Source organism: Chrysochloris asiatica, unplaced genomic scaffold, assembly GCF_000296735.1.
Source record: "Chrysochloris asiatica unplaced genomic scaffold, ChrAsi1.0 scaffold00022, whole genome shotgun sequence".
NCBI classification, from domain to species: domain Eukaryota; kingdom Metazoa; phylum Chordata; class Mammalia; order Afrosoricida; family Chrysochloridae; genus Chrysochloris; species Chrysochloris asiatica.
Window position 1 is genome coordinate 14,423,736 of NW_006408540.1, and position 13,671 is coordinate 14,437,406.

General features: G+C 42.4%; 1 protein-coding gene across 1 annotated transcript in view; it reads right to left on the reverse strand.

Moving 5' to 3' along the window:
* VWA8 (von Willebrand factor A domain containing 8) overlaps positions 1-13,671 on the reverse strand; it is a 518,389-nt gene that overhangs the window by 25,986 nt on the left and 478,732 nt on the right. The window contains exons 41-42 of the mRNA XM_006837608.1: positions 4,839-4,964; positions 2,237-2,395 (exon numbers count right to left, since the gene is read on the reverse strand). Of these exons, the coding sequence (XP_006837671.1) occupies positions 2,237-2,395; positions 4,839-4,964 (285 nt within the window). The remainder of the gene's footprint in view (positions 1-2,236; positions 2,396-4,838; positions 4,965-13,671) is intronic.

Genomic DNA, 13,671 nt, shown 5'->3' on the forward strand with positions numbered 1-13,671 from the left:
TTGGTGGTTCAAGCTCACCAGCTGCTCCTTGGAAACCCTATACAGGGTTGCTATGGGTCGGAATCAGCTTGATAGCACTTCACAACAACAACAACATTCTCTAACCATGCATCAGTCATTAGTGGGCCAAGTGACTTAAGAATTAATTACACTGCACCTTGTAGCAGAAAAGATCTAAAATATTTTTAATACAATCAAACCTGTGAGAGCCAGAAGTTGATGGGACAACCTTGTTTCTGGATCTCACAAGTTTTTTTACTCTTGACAGGGTGAAGTCTTACTATCCTATTGCTTATTTGCGTTTTTCTTCTCTGAACGGGTTTCTGCCCTACACATATTCTGGCTTTTGTAGGTTTTACTGTAAATGTTTTCTATAAATTCATGAAGCATTAAAAAAGTAGAAAATCATAATCAAGAAAAACTTACATCTGAAGGGAGAGGGGGATCAAGGGAAGGAAAGAGTTGAACACCTGTCTACAGGCCATGAAACACAGTTGTCAGAGTTGGTCTCTGTGGCGCGGAAATTCCTGGCAACCAAAGCCAAGAGGGAATCTTGAAAAGGTACCTGCTTTTCACCAGTCACAAAGGGAAATACATTCCATTTCTTGAAGGAAAGAATGCTATGATGGATGCCCACGTCTTACTTGTATTTATACCCTGCACCCCACAGCGTTCAGTGACTTAAAACGCCCTTTTCCTACTATCACTTAATTCTAGAAGCCACTACCTGTCTGTGTGTCGTACTGTGGTGGTTTATGTGCTGCGGTGATGCTGGAAGATATGCCACCTGTATTTCAAAACACCAGCAGGGTCACCCATGTTGAACAGGTTTCAGTGGCACTTTCAGACTCAGAGACTAGGAAGAAAGACCTGGCAATCTATTTCCAAAAAATCAGACAATGAAAACTCTAAGGATCACAAAATATCAGCTGAGACTTTGACTCACTTACTTTGGATGAGTCGTGAGACCTGATTGCTGGAGAAGGTAGGGCATCATGTGAGGTATGGTGGAAGACCAGCAAAGGCTAAGGAGACCCTAGATAACACAGTGACCACAGCCACAGACTCAGACATACCAACTGTCCCGTGGTCCTGAAGATGGCTCAGGACCAAGCAACTGTCAACTCCAACCATCAACTGGAGCTGAGTTGATGAAAACTATTAGCAATTTTCAAAGAAATTTCTCTTGTAGAGAGTTTCATACCAGGGACCCTGGGTGATTCAGGGGGCAGGATCCTTAATGTTGGGCCTGGAGTCAATAAGTGCTAGGTTTCACCAATCTGTCTCTTATTGTAGCCCACATAACACAGAAAGATAACTCAGGAAAGTAAGTACTCCTGGGGTGCAGGTGGAACGGCAAGCTCAAGTGATCTAAGATTGTCTATTTCTGAGGGATGTGCTTGGTCCAGAATAAAGTCCACAGTATCTATGGATGGACCGTGTGTCCTCTAAATACATCTCCACAAATACCATTTCTCTACATTAAAGTTTTTATGATCATTACCCAGCTCATGATTGTGTTCAAGGTTACTTGGCTGGGGCCAGAAGTGCAGATGTTACGGTCCTTCCTTGGGTTTGTGTTGAACTACTAAACTCTGGATTGGCAGTTCTAACTGGTGCCATGGAATAAAGACCAGCCAAGAAAACCCTATGGAGCAGTTCTACCTGTAACACAACTCGCCGTGAGTTGGCTGTCTGGTTTGGGCAGAGCCAAACCAGTAGAGGGGGATCCCTTCTCCATGGCCAGACCTCTGAAATGGAGGGCAGACAACAAACGGGGCAACAGCGGAAATGTCAGACTGTCCTTACCCCAGGGAAACCACCATCACTGTCAGCTGGGGAGACATTTATTACTGTGTAATCCACACCCATGTGGAAATGTAGCATAGTGCTGAGCATAGTGTGTGGGATACCTGGCTAGCAATGGGCAAGGGTGGTGGGTGGGGGAACCAGGGTGAGTGGGGGAACCAGGAGGCACTGAGCAACCAAGGAACAGATTTGCAATGTTCTTTGGGGCTACTCCCCACCCCCAGCCCATGGTATGGCTGGGGCTCTGTGACTGTTTCCACAGCTGAGGTTTACAGTGTGGTACTTTCATTTTCTGATATTTGGAGCAGATCAGATGAAAGCCTCCGTTGCTCACCTTCACCCACCCACCATCCCATAACTGCCAGCTGACTCTTGGACAGACGTGGGCAACGACCCCATCACCATCATCCTTAGTGGGTGCAGTTACCTGGAACTTCTCCTCATAGTTCTCAAAGGCTTCCATGACCATGCACACAGCCTCCATGGAGCGCTCCAGCCGGCGATCCACCCCGTTAAAGCGGTACATGCTGCCAGACACATCCACAACCAGGCTCAGACGTTTGGGTTTCTGTTGCGGGCTGCCCAGCTGAGGAGGGAACAGAAGAAAGGCTTGAGCTAAAGAGCACTGCAGGCTACTGTCCTGGGGATCCAGCAGGGCCAAGGGCAGCTGGAGGCTTCCTCTGGATTCAATTTCAGTAAACAGAGCTTCAATCAGATTTCTGCTGGTAGTCAGGGCCTTAGGGCAGAGACTTGCCCTTGGAACAAGGTCTTCTCCAGGGGGTCCAACCTAGCTTAGTAAAGTTGTCTTCAGAGGCTGATGCTTTCTTAAAATTAATCATCTGAAAAGACATGACGCTCCAATTTGCCCTTTAGAGTCAGTGACTCCCCAAGAGTTTCCATTATTTTGGAGGGAAAAAAATCCACATTGATATTACTTGTTCCTATTGTGTGTTGTTGTTAGGTGCCTTCTAGGTGGTTTCGACTCATAGGAACCCCATGTGACAGAGTGGAACTGCCCCAAAGGGTTTGCCTGGCTGTAATCTTTACGGGAACACATCACCAGGTCTTTCTCCCTGGGTGGATAGTTAGCAGCTGAGTGCTTAACCAATGCACCACCAGGGTTCCTTAGTTACTGTGTTGTTGTTGTCAAGTGCCATCGAGTTGGTCTCGTCTTAGACCCTGTATAGGGTTTCTGAGGAGTGACTGGTGGCTTTGAACTGCTGACCTTGGGGTTAGCAAGTCCAGTGCTGATCCCACAGCGCCATGGCAGGACCCCTTACTTGTTGTGTAATACCTGAACATCATTTTGCACACAGGCCACAAGAAATGTCAGATTCCTAAAACAAGGTTGTTTGAGAGATAATCTGGTAAAGAAATTGAGGAAAATGTCTTTTATCTTTAGAAAGCTTTCAATTTTCTCTTCCTCCCTGCCATTTTCCTTTTCCTTTTTTTTTTTTAAATTTTCCTTTCTTGGTAAAAACACGGAAGTGGCATTTATCTAGCAACAACAGCCAATTAAAATATGAGGCGCTCATGAGATCCAGGTCCATTTTGGACTCATGTCTGCAAATTCAAAGAATTTAAAGAAAACACTGTCAGTTTTATAATAAAACATTTTTAAGGGAAGGAAAAGAGTCAGATGATTCTGTTACTATGTACTTGCTGATATGTATTGAAACTAATAAAGCAGAGTAAGTAATTTCAAGATGACATGGTAGGTATCATAGTGCAATGGTTTGAGACAAATTCAATATATTTCTTACTGAGTCTGCCTAAATTAAGAACAGTACTACATACGCTTCTATGACTAATCACGATTTCAGATGTATCTAAATACAAGTGTTGACCACAATGAGTCAGGAAAGAAAACAGCCATTGACTCATCTCAGTGACACAGAAATGAGAACGCCCCAAATTACCAACAGATCATCTCAGAATAAACATTTAAATGGGGCAAACGGGCGAGTGCGTGGACACACACACACACACACACCTCTTGCCAGTCACTGCACCCCAGTTCTCAGTGGTTACCCAGCAACTCCCCATATTTAGGGATATGATGGGGCTTCAAAAGGTTTGTGGCAAAATGACATGGAAAAAGAATGCAATTTTCCCAGGAGCTTTTAGAAGCTTCCTCATATATGAAATCACAGATCTCTCTAGGAGACAAGATATTTTACCTTAACTCCTTTTTCCTGGCTGCTGTTTTGAAAACATTTAAAAATTATGGCTATCTAAGACTTTACATACTACAATTAAAGTAATTTCAGGGAGAATACCTTATTTTCGAAACTTTTTTCCTTCTGTGGTATGATCAAGGAAGTTCTTCAAAGAAACCTAACCATAGGAAACCAGGAAGATTGTTCTAGTCTTTCTGCAGGAATCACCCTCTGGGATTAATCGACACAGACAAGCTGGATGTCTTCAGTTTCCCTCCAGGGTCCCTGCTCCCCTTCCTGGGAGGCTGATCTGTACCAACACTATCAACGGTGCCAACACTTCTCTGGGCTGCCAGTTTCCAGTGGGTTCTGTGGATGGGAGGCACTGGCAGAAGACAAGAGAAGACGTTGGGATATCTATTCCTCTCTGGTATTGCCCACGGATTGGCTCCCCCTCTACTGAAGGCCAGAGCTTCAGTCAGGTGACCCTTTCCATAGACTTCCTTCTCCAGCTTCTTATAACCGCTCTTTCTCTGCCTTCTTAGGCCTAGAAGTTAGGCTAGATACTACTGTCTGTTCCCAGTTCTGGTAGGCTGTACTATCTCTTTTGGATTTTCCTAACCCCACACCTACCTTTATAAATTGTCTTTTTTATTAAACGTTCTGCAAATTACCCAATAGGGGTGTCCTGTGTTTCTTGCTGGGACTCTAACTCACACAATAATAGTATAATATTTATATTTTTTTCTAAGATGCTTTTATGGTTGCCATATTCAGGATTCATGGTGTTTTGAGAAAGATAGCAACTCAAGGAAGCAGGTTTCTATAAGAAGGTGGCATGATGCAGATCTAAGGTTGTCCAGGACATACCTGTGGCTCCAGCTCGCCCCGGCGCTTGTAGATGGCTTTTTCTCCAGTCAGCCCATCGATGATCTTGGCGTCATCTAGTTCTCCTGTAGCTTGGTGCCGGAGCCATTGTCTTTCTTTACCTTTAGCCTACAATGACACACACACACACACACATACATCCTTGTTTTAATTAGTTCTGTGGTATCTCTGACACACTTTTATGCATGAAAAACAGGAAACACCAGAAAAACAAAACAAAAACAAACTCATTGTTGTAGAGTTGATTCTGACTCATGGCAAAGCTATAGGATGGAATAGAACAATCCCACAGGGATGCCAAGACGTTACATCTTTACAGAAGCAAATGGCCACACTTTTCTCCCAAAGACTGACCACTGGGTTTGAACCATTGACCTTTTGGTTAGCAGCAAGGGCTTTAACTATGTACCACCAAGGTTTCTCCAAGAAGCACACCCAGAATCTTTTTCGGTGTGCCTTAAAGTGATGGTTCTGCATTACCACAAGCTAGACTGGTTTCTGCTCCAATGACAGATGTTCTTTGTCTGGATTAATTGCTTTCACATATGGAACAATAATAAGAGCTCCTTTACTGCATGGACCAATGGGAAACTGTATGCAAATGAACCCCTGGGACATGTGTACGATCTGGAAATGTAATGGTGATGCATTTTTAAAGGATTTTCTATCCTAATTCTCTGAGGCAATTTATTTGGAAACTAAATAATCAGCTTAAACTTGACATTGTCTGCAAGCACAGAGAACGTGATTTTCAGAACTCTTCCTCTTGAAAATTAATTTTTTACTCATGTTCTCTGTGTAAACGGAGACAGCGGAAAGCCACCAAACATGAACATTTTGCGCCTCTTTGTCTCTTTGATTGTCTGTACTCAGAAATTTGGAGCACAGTGGCTCTGTAAACTAAGCACTGGACAGGGAACCACAAGGTCAGCGGTTCAAGCCCACCAGCCTCTCAGTGGGAGAAAGATGAGGCTTTCTCCTCCTGTAAAGATGTACAGTCTGGAAACCTGATACAGGGTTGCTAAGAGTTGAAACCAACTCCACGGCACTTACCAACAACCACCACAATCCAGGAGTCTTCTGAATTACTCTTTTAGAGGTATTTCCAAATAATACTTAACATTAAAATTTGCCCGGTAGACTAAGGTGGTAACGAATTTTAATAGCATAGTGGTTACGAATCGGGCTGTGAATCGCCAAGGTCAGCAGTTCGAAACTACCAGCTGTTCCACAGGAGAAAGATGAGGCTTTCTGCTCCCGTAAAGATTTACAGCCTCGGAAACCCTGTACAGGGTCGCTATGAGTCGGTACCGACTCCATGGCACATAACAACAACAATCCAGGCACATGCTTACTGCAGTCAGAGAAGGATATGAGAGGCAAGAAGAACAGCTAAAATTCCTTAAGCATAAAAAACTAATAGTAATAAAAAGAGTAAAGGTAAGATTATGTGCTTTGGAGTCAGCCAGCTTGGTTCCAGCCCTCCCTTCACCACTTATCAGCTGTGTGACCTCAGGCAAGTCACTTAGCCAGTCAGCGTCTCAGTCACCTACTTTAGTGAGTGACTCAGAAGACTAAATGTGATACTACACGGAACTGATGCATTTGAGTGATGGTGTTAGAGAAGAATATTGAAAGTACCACAGACTGCCAGAAGAACAAACAAATCTGTGCTGGAAGAAGTCTAGCCAGAATGCTTCTCAGAAGCCAGGATGCTGAGACATTGTCTTTCATATTTTGGATATGTGATTAGGAGGGACCAGTTCCTAAAGAGGAGTCCTGGTGTGGTGCTGTGCGTTAATGCGCTGGACTGCAAGGTCGGTTTGAACCTCAAGGTTGATGGTTCAAGCTCACCAGTCACTCCTTGGAAACCCTATACAGGGTCACTATGAGGCAGAACCGACTCGATGGCCCTTAACAACAGCAAGGACAGTCCCCAGAGAAGGACATTATGCTCAGTAAAATGGATTGTCAGCAAAAAAGAGGAAGATGGATTGCCACAGTGGCAGCGGCAGCAGTGGGCTCAAGCTTAACAACAATTGTGAGGAGGGTGCAGGATGAGGCATTGTTTCCTTCTGTTGTGAATGGGGTTTTGCTATTAGCCGGAACCGGTTTGGTGGCACCTAGCAACAACAACAACAACAACAACAACAGCACATGGAACGGGCTGAGAAAGAGCTTGGCAATATATGTTAAGTGTAATGATAAAATAGCCACTTGTTTAATTAAGACCAGGTGGAACACAGGATGGACAACTACATCACAGTAATCCCGGCATGATTCCGTCACATTTCATTGGTGGTAGCTGGGTGAAAACACAAAGCTACCCTCCAGGCCACCAGTAACCATTCGCTCATGAGTAGATTCTGACTCCTGGCAACCTTCACGTATGCCAGAGTAGAACTGTGCTGCATGCGGTTTTCAATAGCTGTTTTTCAGAAGTATATCACTAGGCCTTTCTTCTGAGATCCCTCTGGTTAACCTCCAACCTTTCAGTTAACAGAGGAGTGTGCTTCTTGCAACAACCCTAAGGTTAACCCAAACCCACTGCCATCAAGTGGATTCCGACTCAGAGTAGATTTCTGCTCCTTAAGATTTCTGAGACTAAATCTTGATGGACGCAGACAGCCTCAGCTTTCTCTCATGGAGCTGCTGGTGGGTTTGTATCACCAACCTTGCTGTTTGTAGCCCGATGCTTAGCCCACAACACCATCAGGCTGGTATCTATTTTAGGAGAAGGCTGTTGTTGTTAAGTGCTGTCCAGTTGGTTCCGAATCATAACAACCCCGTATAAGGTTTCCAAGGCTTTTTAATCTTTGTGAAAACAGAAAGCTTCATCTTTCTCCTTTGGAGTGGCTGGAGGGCTTGAACCATGGACCAGGAGAAGAATAGTCACACACAAGCATGACACACTATAACTCTGAGTATTATGACTATACAGGTAGTCCCCGGCTATGACAGGGTTCCATTCTGACAACTCCATCATAAAGCAGTTCTGACATATGTTGATACAGTATTTCTGCATATAACATGCCCATGTAAATAACAAACACACTCACAGAACACACATAGTGCTCATAGGAAGCTAATGTGCCAGGAGGGTGTGTGGTTTGCAAAAACTGTAGAATGTATGCATTATTTGCATAAAAACATGATATATCTTTTTAAAGTTTTCATTATTATTGCTTTTTGTTATGATTTTCATTATTATTGCCTTACATTATTATCAGTATATTTTTAAACACCATCTTTGAACTTCGGCATGTGAACATCTAAAAATTAAAATATTAGCAAGTTATGTGCTGCAACACTACATATAGTGGTGGTGGTGGTGGTGGTTATGTGCCGTGGAGCTGGTTCCGACTCATAACAAGGTTGTAAATCATTACAGGAGCAGAAAGCCTCATCTTTTTCCTGAAGAGCTGCTGGTAGTTTTGAATTGCTGACTGTGAGATTAACAACCTGACTTGTAACCACTACACTACTATAGCTCCATATTATTAATGATGTTGTTGTTGTTGTGAAGTGCCGTCGAGTTGGTTCCGACTCATAGAGAACCTGCATAGGGTTTCCAAGGAGCAGCTGGTGAGCTTGAACTGCCAACCTTGCAGTTTAAACGGCTTTGCAGTCTGGTGCATTAAACCACATTGCCACACCAGGACTCCAGATTATTAATGATAAGGTGTACAAAAAGAAACTCCAGTTAGATTAAGTGTGGTTCATTGTAACCTGAGTAAATCCTAAATACAGAAGACTACCTGTAGTCATTGTGTTCCTGTTCATAATATCCTCGCTGCAAACAGATACAAAATGACCATAGGTTGCTGTTGTTGTTAAGTACTACTGAGTCAGTTCCGTAAAGGGTTTCTGAGGAGCAGCTGGTGGGTTTGAATTGTTGACCTTTCGGTCCAGCGCATTATCCTGTAGCACCACACCAGGACTCCCATTAAGTTTATTTGCCATGAAAATTTATAAATATGCAACCCTTCCCCAATGGTCTATGGATCAGACAGATACACCTGACCACACGGCACTGTCTTCTCATGCCCCATCCCCTGCAACACGGATAGGGTCTCAGTTCCTGTCTCCTCCTTCCATTATTCCTAGTATCTGGGGTGAGAATTCCTCAGCTTCCAGGATAATTACACTGAGAATTGCTATTGTGAGTGACCATTTTGGCATCTTTTGATCCTGAGATTCTATAGTTATTGGAGATGTCAAGCTGCAGAGCACTGGTTTGAATGTCTTTCATAAACTAGGACAGATTCTAAAAGCTGATGTAGACTAGGAAAATAAGAAGTAAACAAAATCAGGGCAGGCGGTAAATTTCCTGCCCCAAAGGTAAATCGATATGTAATACAAGTAAGCATAAAATACAGCTCTCAGTTTCACCAAATAGGAAATGTGGAGTATATTGCAGTTTTTGACAAGCCTGGAAATTATACCGGTGGTACTAGAGGAACTGAAGAGCCTAGATCACAAGCGTGGATTATTAAAGGAAAAAAAAACAAAGTAGTGTGTCACTCTCTAACCCATTACCAGTTTATTTTTTCATATGTAGTTATTTGTCTGTGCCTGTTATCCACCTGGGAGTCCTAGTGTGGCACTGTGTGTTAATGCATCAGACTGCAAAGTTGTTTGAACTGAAACATTGGTGGTTCAAGCTCACTAGCTGCTCCTTGGAAACCCTATAGAAGGTCGCTATGAGTCGGAATTGACTCGATGGCATTTAACAACAACAACAACATTGTCCACCTGGGCGTCCTGGTGTGGCACTGTGGGGTAATGCACTGGACTGTAAGGTCAGTCTGAACTGCAAGGTCAGTGGTTCAAGCTCACCTGGTGCTCCTTGGAAACCCTATACAGGGTCGCTATGAATCAGACTGGACCTGACGGCAATTAATAATGAACAGCAACAATTATCCACCTGAAGGAGCTCTGGTAGTGTGATGGTTATGAGTTGGATTCTAATCTCAATGTCAGCAGTTTGAAACTACCAGCGGTTCCACGGGAGAAAGATGAGGCTTTCTGCTCCCATAAAGATTTACAGCCTTGGGAACCCTATACAGGGTTCTGGTGAGTTGGAGCTGATTCCACAGAATATAACCACCCCCACACCAGACTCACTTTGGACTCCTGGTGTGGAGCTGTAGGATAGGCACTGGACTGCTAACCAAAGAGTTGGAGGTTCAAACCCACCAGCTGCTTCTCAGAAACCCTATGTAGGGTCACTATGAGTCAGAACCTACTTAAGGGCACTTAACTTTCGGCAAGTTATAGGATGTTCTAGGCTTCTGTAGTTCCATTTTCAAAATGATAGGGTGCTGTATCGAGGTGTAACAGTTTACATTTAATTATTTACAAACAGCATTAATATTTAGAGAATGTTTCCCAATTAATTTTTAACCTTCCTAATTATATCATGGAGTCCTGGTGTAGTGCTGTGGGTTAATGTGCTGGATTGCAAAGTCAGTTTGAACCACAGGTCAACAGTTCAATCTCACCAGCCACTCCTTGGGTCGCTATGGGTCACTATGAAAATATTTAACAACAACAATTATATAATAAAATAAATGGGAAGGACAGTAATACTTTTTTAAAAAAATTGGAAAGTGCTCCCAACTTTCCAAAATAAATTTATCAAAGATATACTAAATAGTAACTTTGATGCTATGAGCTTTGGACTAGTAAGACTTTTTGCCTGAAATGTAGCAGGTAAACAAGTATAAAATGCAACAAATTGTGGGAAAAATAACTTCCTAAAAAACATAGTTTATTCCACGCCTATCTTGGTGGCTAAGTCTTAATGCAGTCTAGTATAAGCTAGTTTGCTATTCATATTAAACCAATTAAGAGATATGGATAGACAATTTGTTACAGGAAACTACTTGTCTTTGTTCTTCAAGCTTCATCCTTTCTCTTACCCACCATCAGTACTCAGAAGAAAGCACAAGACATCTGGGACCCAGCAGATATGTAACTTAATGAAAATCTTTCATTTCATGTCTAGTTTTGGAGATATTTATATCTCCTAAACAGCTTTCTAGACTTTCAGCAATTTATACTGTTCTCCAAATTGGGACAAGGGCAGGTCTAAAAAATATTAAGAACAATTACACCAGAAACATTTAGAACATTAGAATTTGTTGTGGTTGTTGTCAGGTGCCATCAAGTCAGTACCGACTGATAGTGACCCTATGTACAACAAAACGAAACACTGTCCAGTTCTGGGCCAACCTCACAATCGCTGCCATGCCTGAGTCCATCACTGCCGCCACTGTGCCATCCATCTCATTGGGGGTCTTCCTCTTTTTCTCTGACCCTCCACTTTATCAAACATAATATCCTTCTCCAGTGACTGGTCCCTCCTGAAGATATGTGCGAAGTATGAGAGACGAAGTCTGGCCATCCTGGCTTCCAAGGAGCACTGTGGATGTACTTCTTCCAACACAGATTGATTTGTTATTTTGGCAGTCCATGGTACTTTCAAATGCATCAATTCTATGGTCATCTTTATTCACTGTCCAACTTTCATATGCATAAGTTATTGAAAATACCATGGCTTGGGTCAGGCGCACCTTAGTCCTCAAAATGACATCTTTGCTTTGCAACACTTAAAAGAGGTCTTGTGCAGCAGATTTGCCTAATGCAGTATGTCGTTTGATTTCTTGACTGTTGTTGATGGTTAATCTGAGCAAAATGAAGTCTTTGACAGCTTCAATCTTTTCTCCATTTATATGGATGCTGTTTATTGGTCCAGTGGTGAGGGTTTTTGTTTTCTTTACTATAAGAATTTGTACAGTTCGTTAAATAATGTCTTGCGGTCGTTGTTAGGTGCTGTCGAGTCGATTCCGATTCATAGCGACCCCATGCACAACAGAACAAAACACTGCCCGGTCCTGTGCCAACCTCATGATTGTTACATTTGAGTCGATCACTGCTGCCACTGTGCCAATCCAGCTTAGCTGGGGTTGTCCTCTTTTTTGTGGACCCTCCATTTTACCAAGCATAATGTCCTTCTCCAGGCACTGGTCCCTTCTGATAATATGTCCAAAGTAGGAGAGATGAAGTCTCGTCATTTTTGCTTCTAAGAAGAATTTTGGCTGTACTTCTTCCAACACAGCTTTGTTTGTCCTGGCTGTCCTTGGTACTGTCAATATTCTTCTCCAGCACAATAACTTAAATGCATCAGTTCTTCTAGGGTCTTCCTTATTCATTGTTTTTCAAAATGAAGATTTTCATGCATAGTAGATCATTTTAAATCCCATAGCTTGGGTTAGGCTCACCTTAGCCCTCAAACTGATATCTTTGCTATTGAATATTTTAAGGAAGTCTTGTATAGCAGATTTCCCTAGTGCAACACATCGTTTGATTTCTTGACTGCTGTTTTCATGTATGTTGATTGTGGATCCAAGCAAAATGAAGTCTTTGACAACTTCAATCTTTTCTCTGTTTATATGGATGTTATTTATTGGTCCAGTTGAGAGGATTTTGTTTTCTTTACATTGAGGTACGTGATAGTTAAGGTTTTGTGTCAACTTGACTGGGTCAGGAATTCCAGTGGTTTGGCAGTTGAGATATGATTATTCCCATCATGAGAACTAATACAATCTATGATGATTGGCTATGAACAGTGTAGGTAACTCTATGATGATTGGTTATGAGCAGGTATAGTTAATTCTATGATGATTGGTTATGAGTAGGCATAGTTGACACTATGATGATTGGCTACAAGCAGCCAATCAATTGAAAGGATGTTTCCTCAGAGGTGTGACCTGCTTCCAATATAATGAACACTCAGGAAAAGCATGCTTGCTTTCTGCTGTGTCTGGATCTTGCACCTCGCTTGTCCTCCAACCTTTGCTTCTTTGGACTTGAGTCGGTGGCCTGCTTAATTATCTGCCTGCCTGTCTGCCAGACTGGTCTGCCTAACAGTCAATCTTGGGTTTCTCTGACTTAGATTTTGGACTCCTCTACCTATATAATTGGGAGCCATTACCTTGATATAAACTTCTCTTTATATATATATATTGCTCTCTAACAAAGCAAAAAAAGCTTTGTTAGAGAGCCCAGACTAATACAACGTGCAATCCACACTGAAGGTTGCGGTCTTTGATATACATCAGTAAGAATTTTAAGTCCTCTTTGCTTTCATCTACATAGTGCAGGTTGTTCAAGAGTCTTCCTCCAATCCTGATACCACGTTCTTCTTCATATAATCAAGCTTCTTGGATTATTTGCTCAGCATACAAATTGAATAACTGGCAAAAGAATACAACCCTGGCACACACCTGTCCTGATTTCAAACTATTCAATATTCTCTTGTTCAGTTCTAATGACTGCCTCTGGGTCTATGTACAGGTTCCTCATGAGCACAATCAAGTGTTCTGGAATACTCATTCTTCTCAATGTTATCCAAAGCTTGTCATGATCCACACAATCAAAAGCCTTTGCATAGTCAATAAAGCACAAGTAAGCATTTTTTTGGTATTTTCTGATTTCAGCCAAGATCCATTTGACATCAGCAATGATATTCCTAATTTCATGTCTTTTTCTGAATCTGGTTCATGTTTCTGGCAGTTCCCTTTTGATATACTATTGCAGCTATTTTTAAATGATCTTCAGCAAAATTTACTTGCATGTGATACTAATGATATTGTTAGATTTCTGCATACCTTTAGGTCATCTGTCTTTGGAATGGGCACAAATATGGGTCTCTTTCAATTGTTTGGCCAGGTAGCTGTCTTCCAAATTTCTTGGCATAGATGAGTGAGTGCCTCCAGTACTGCTGTATCAGTGTGTTGAAGTCTTCGAT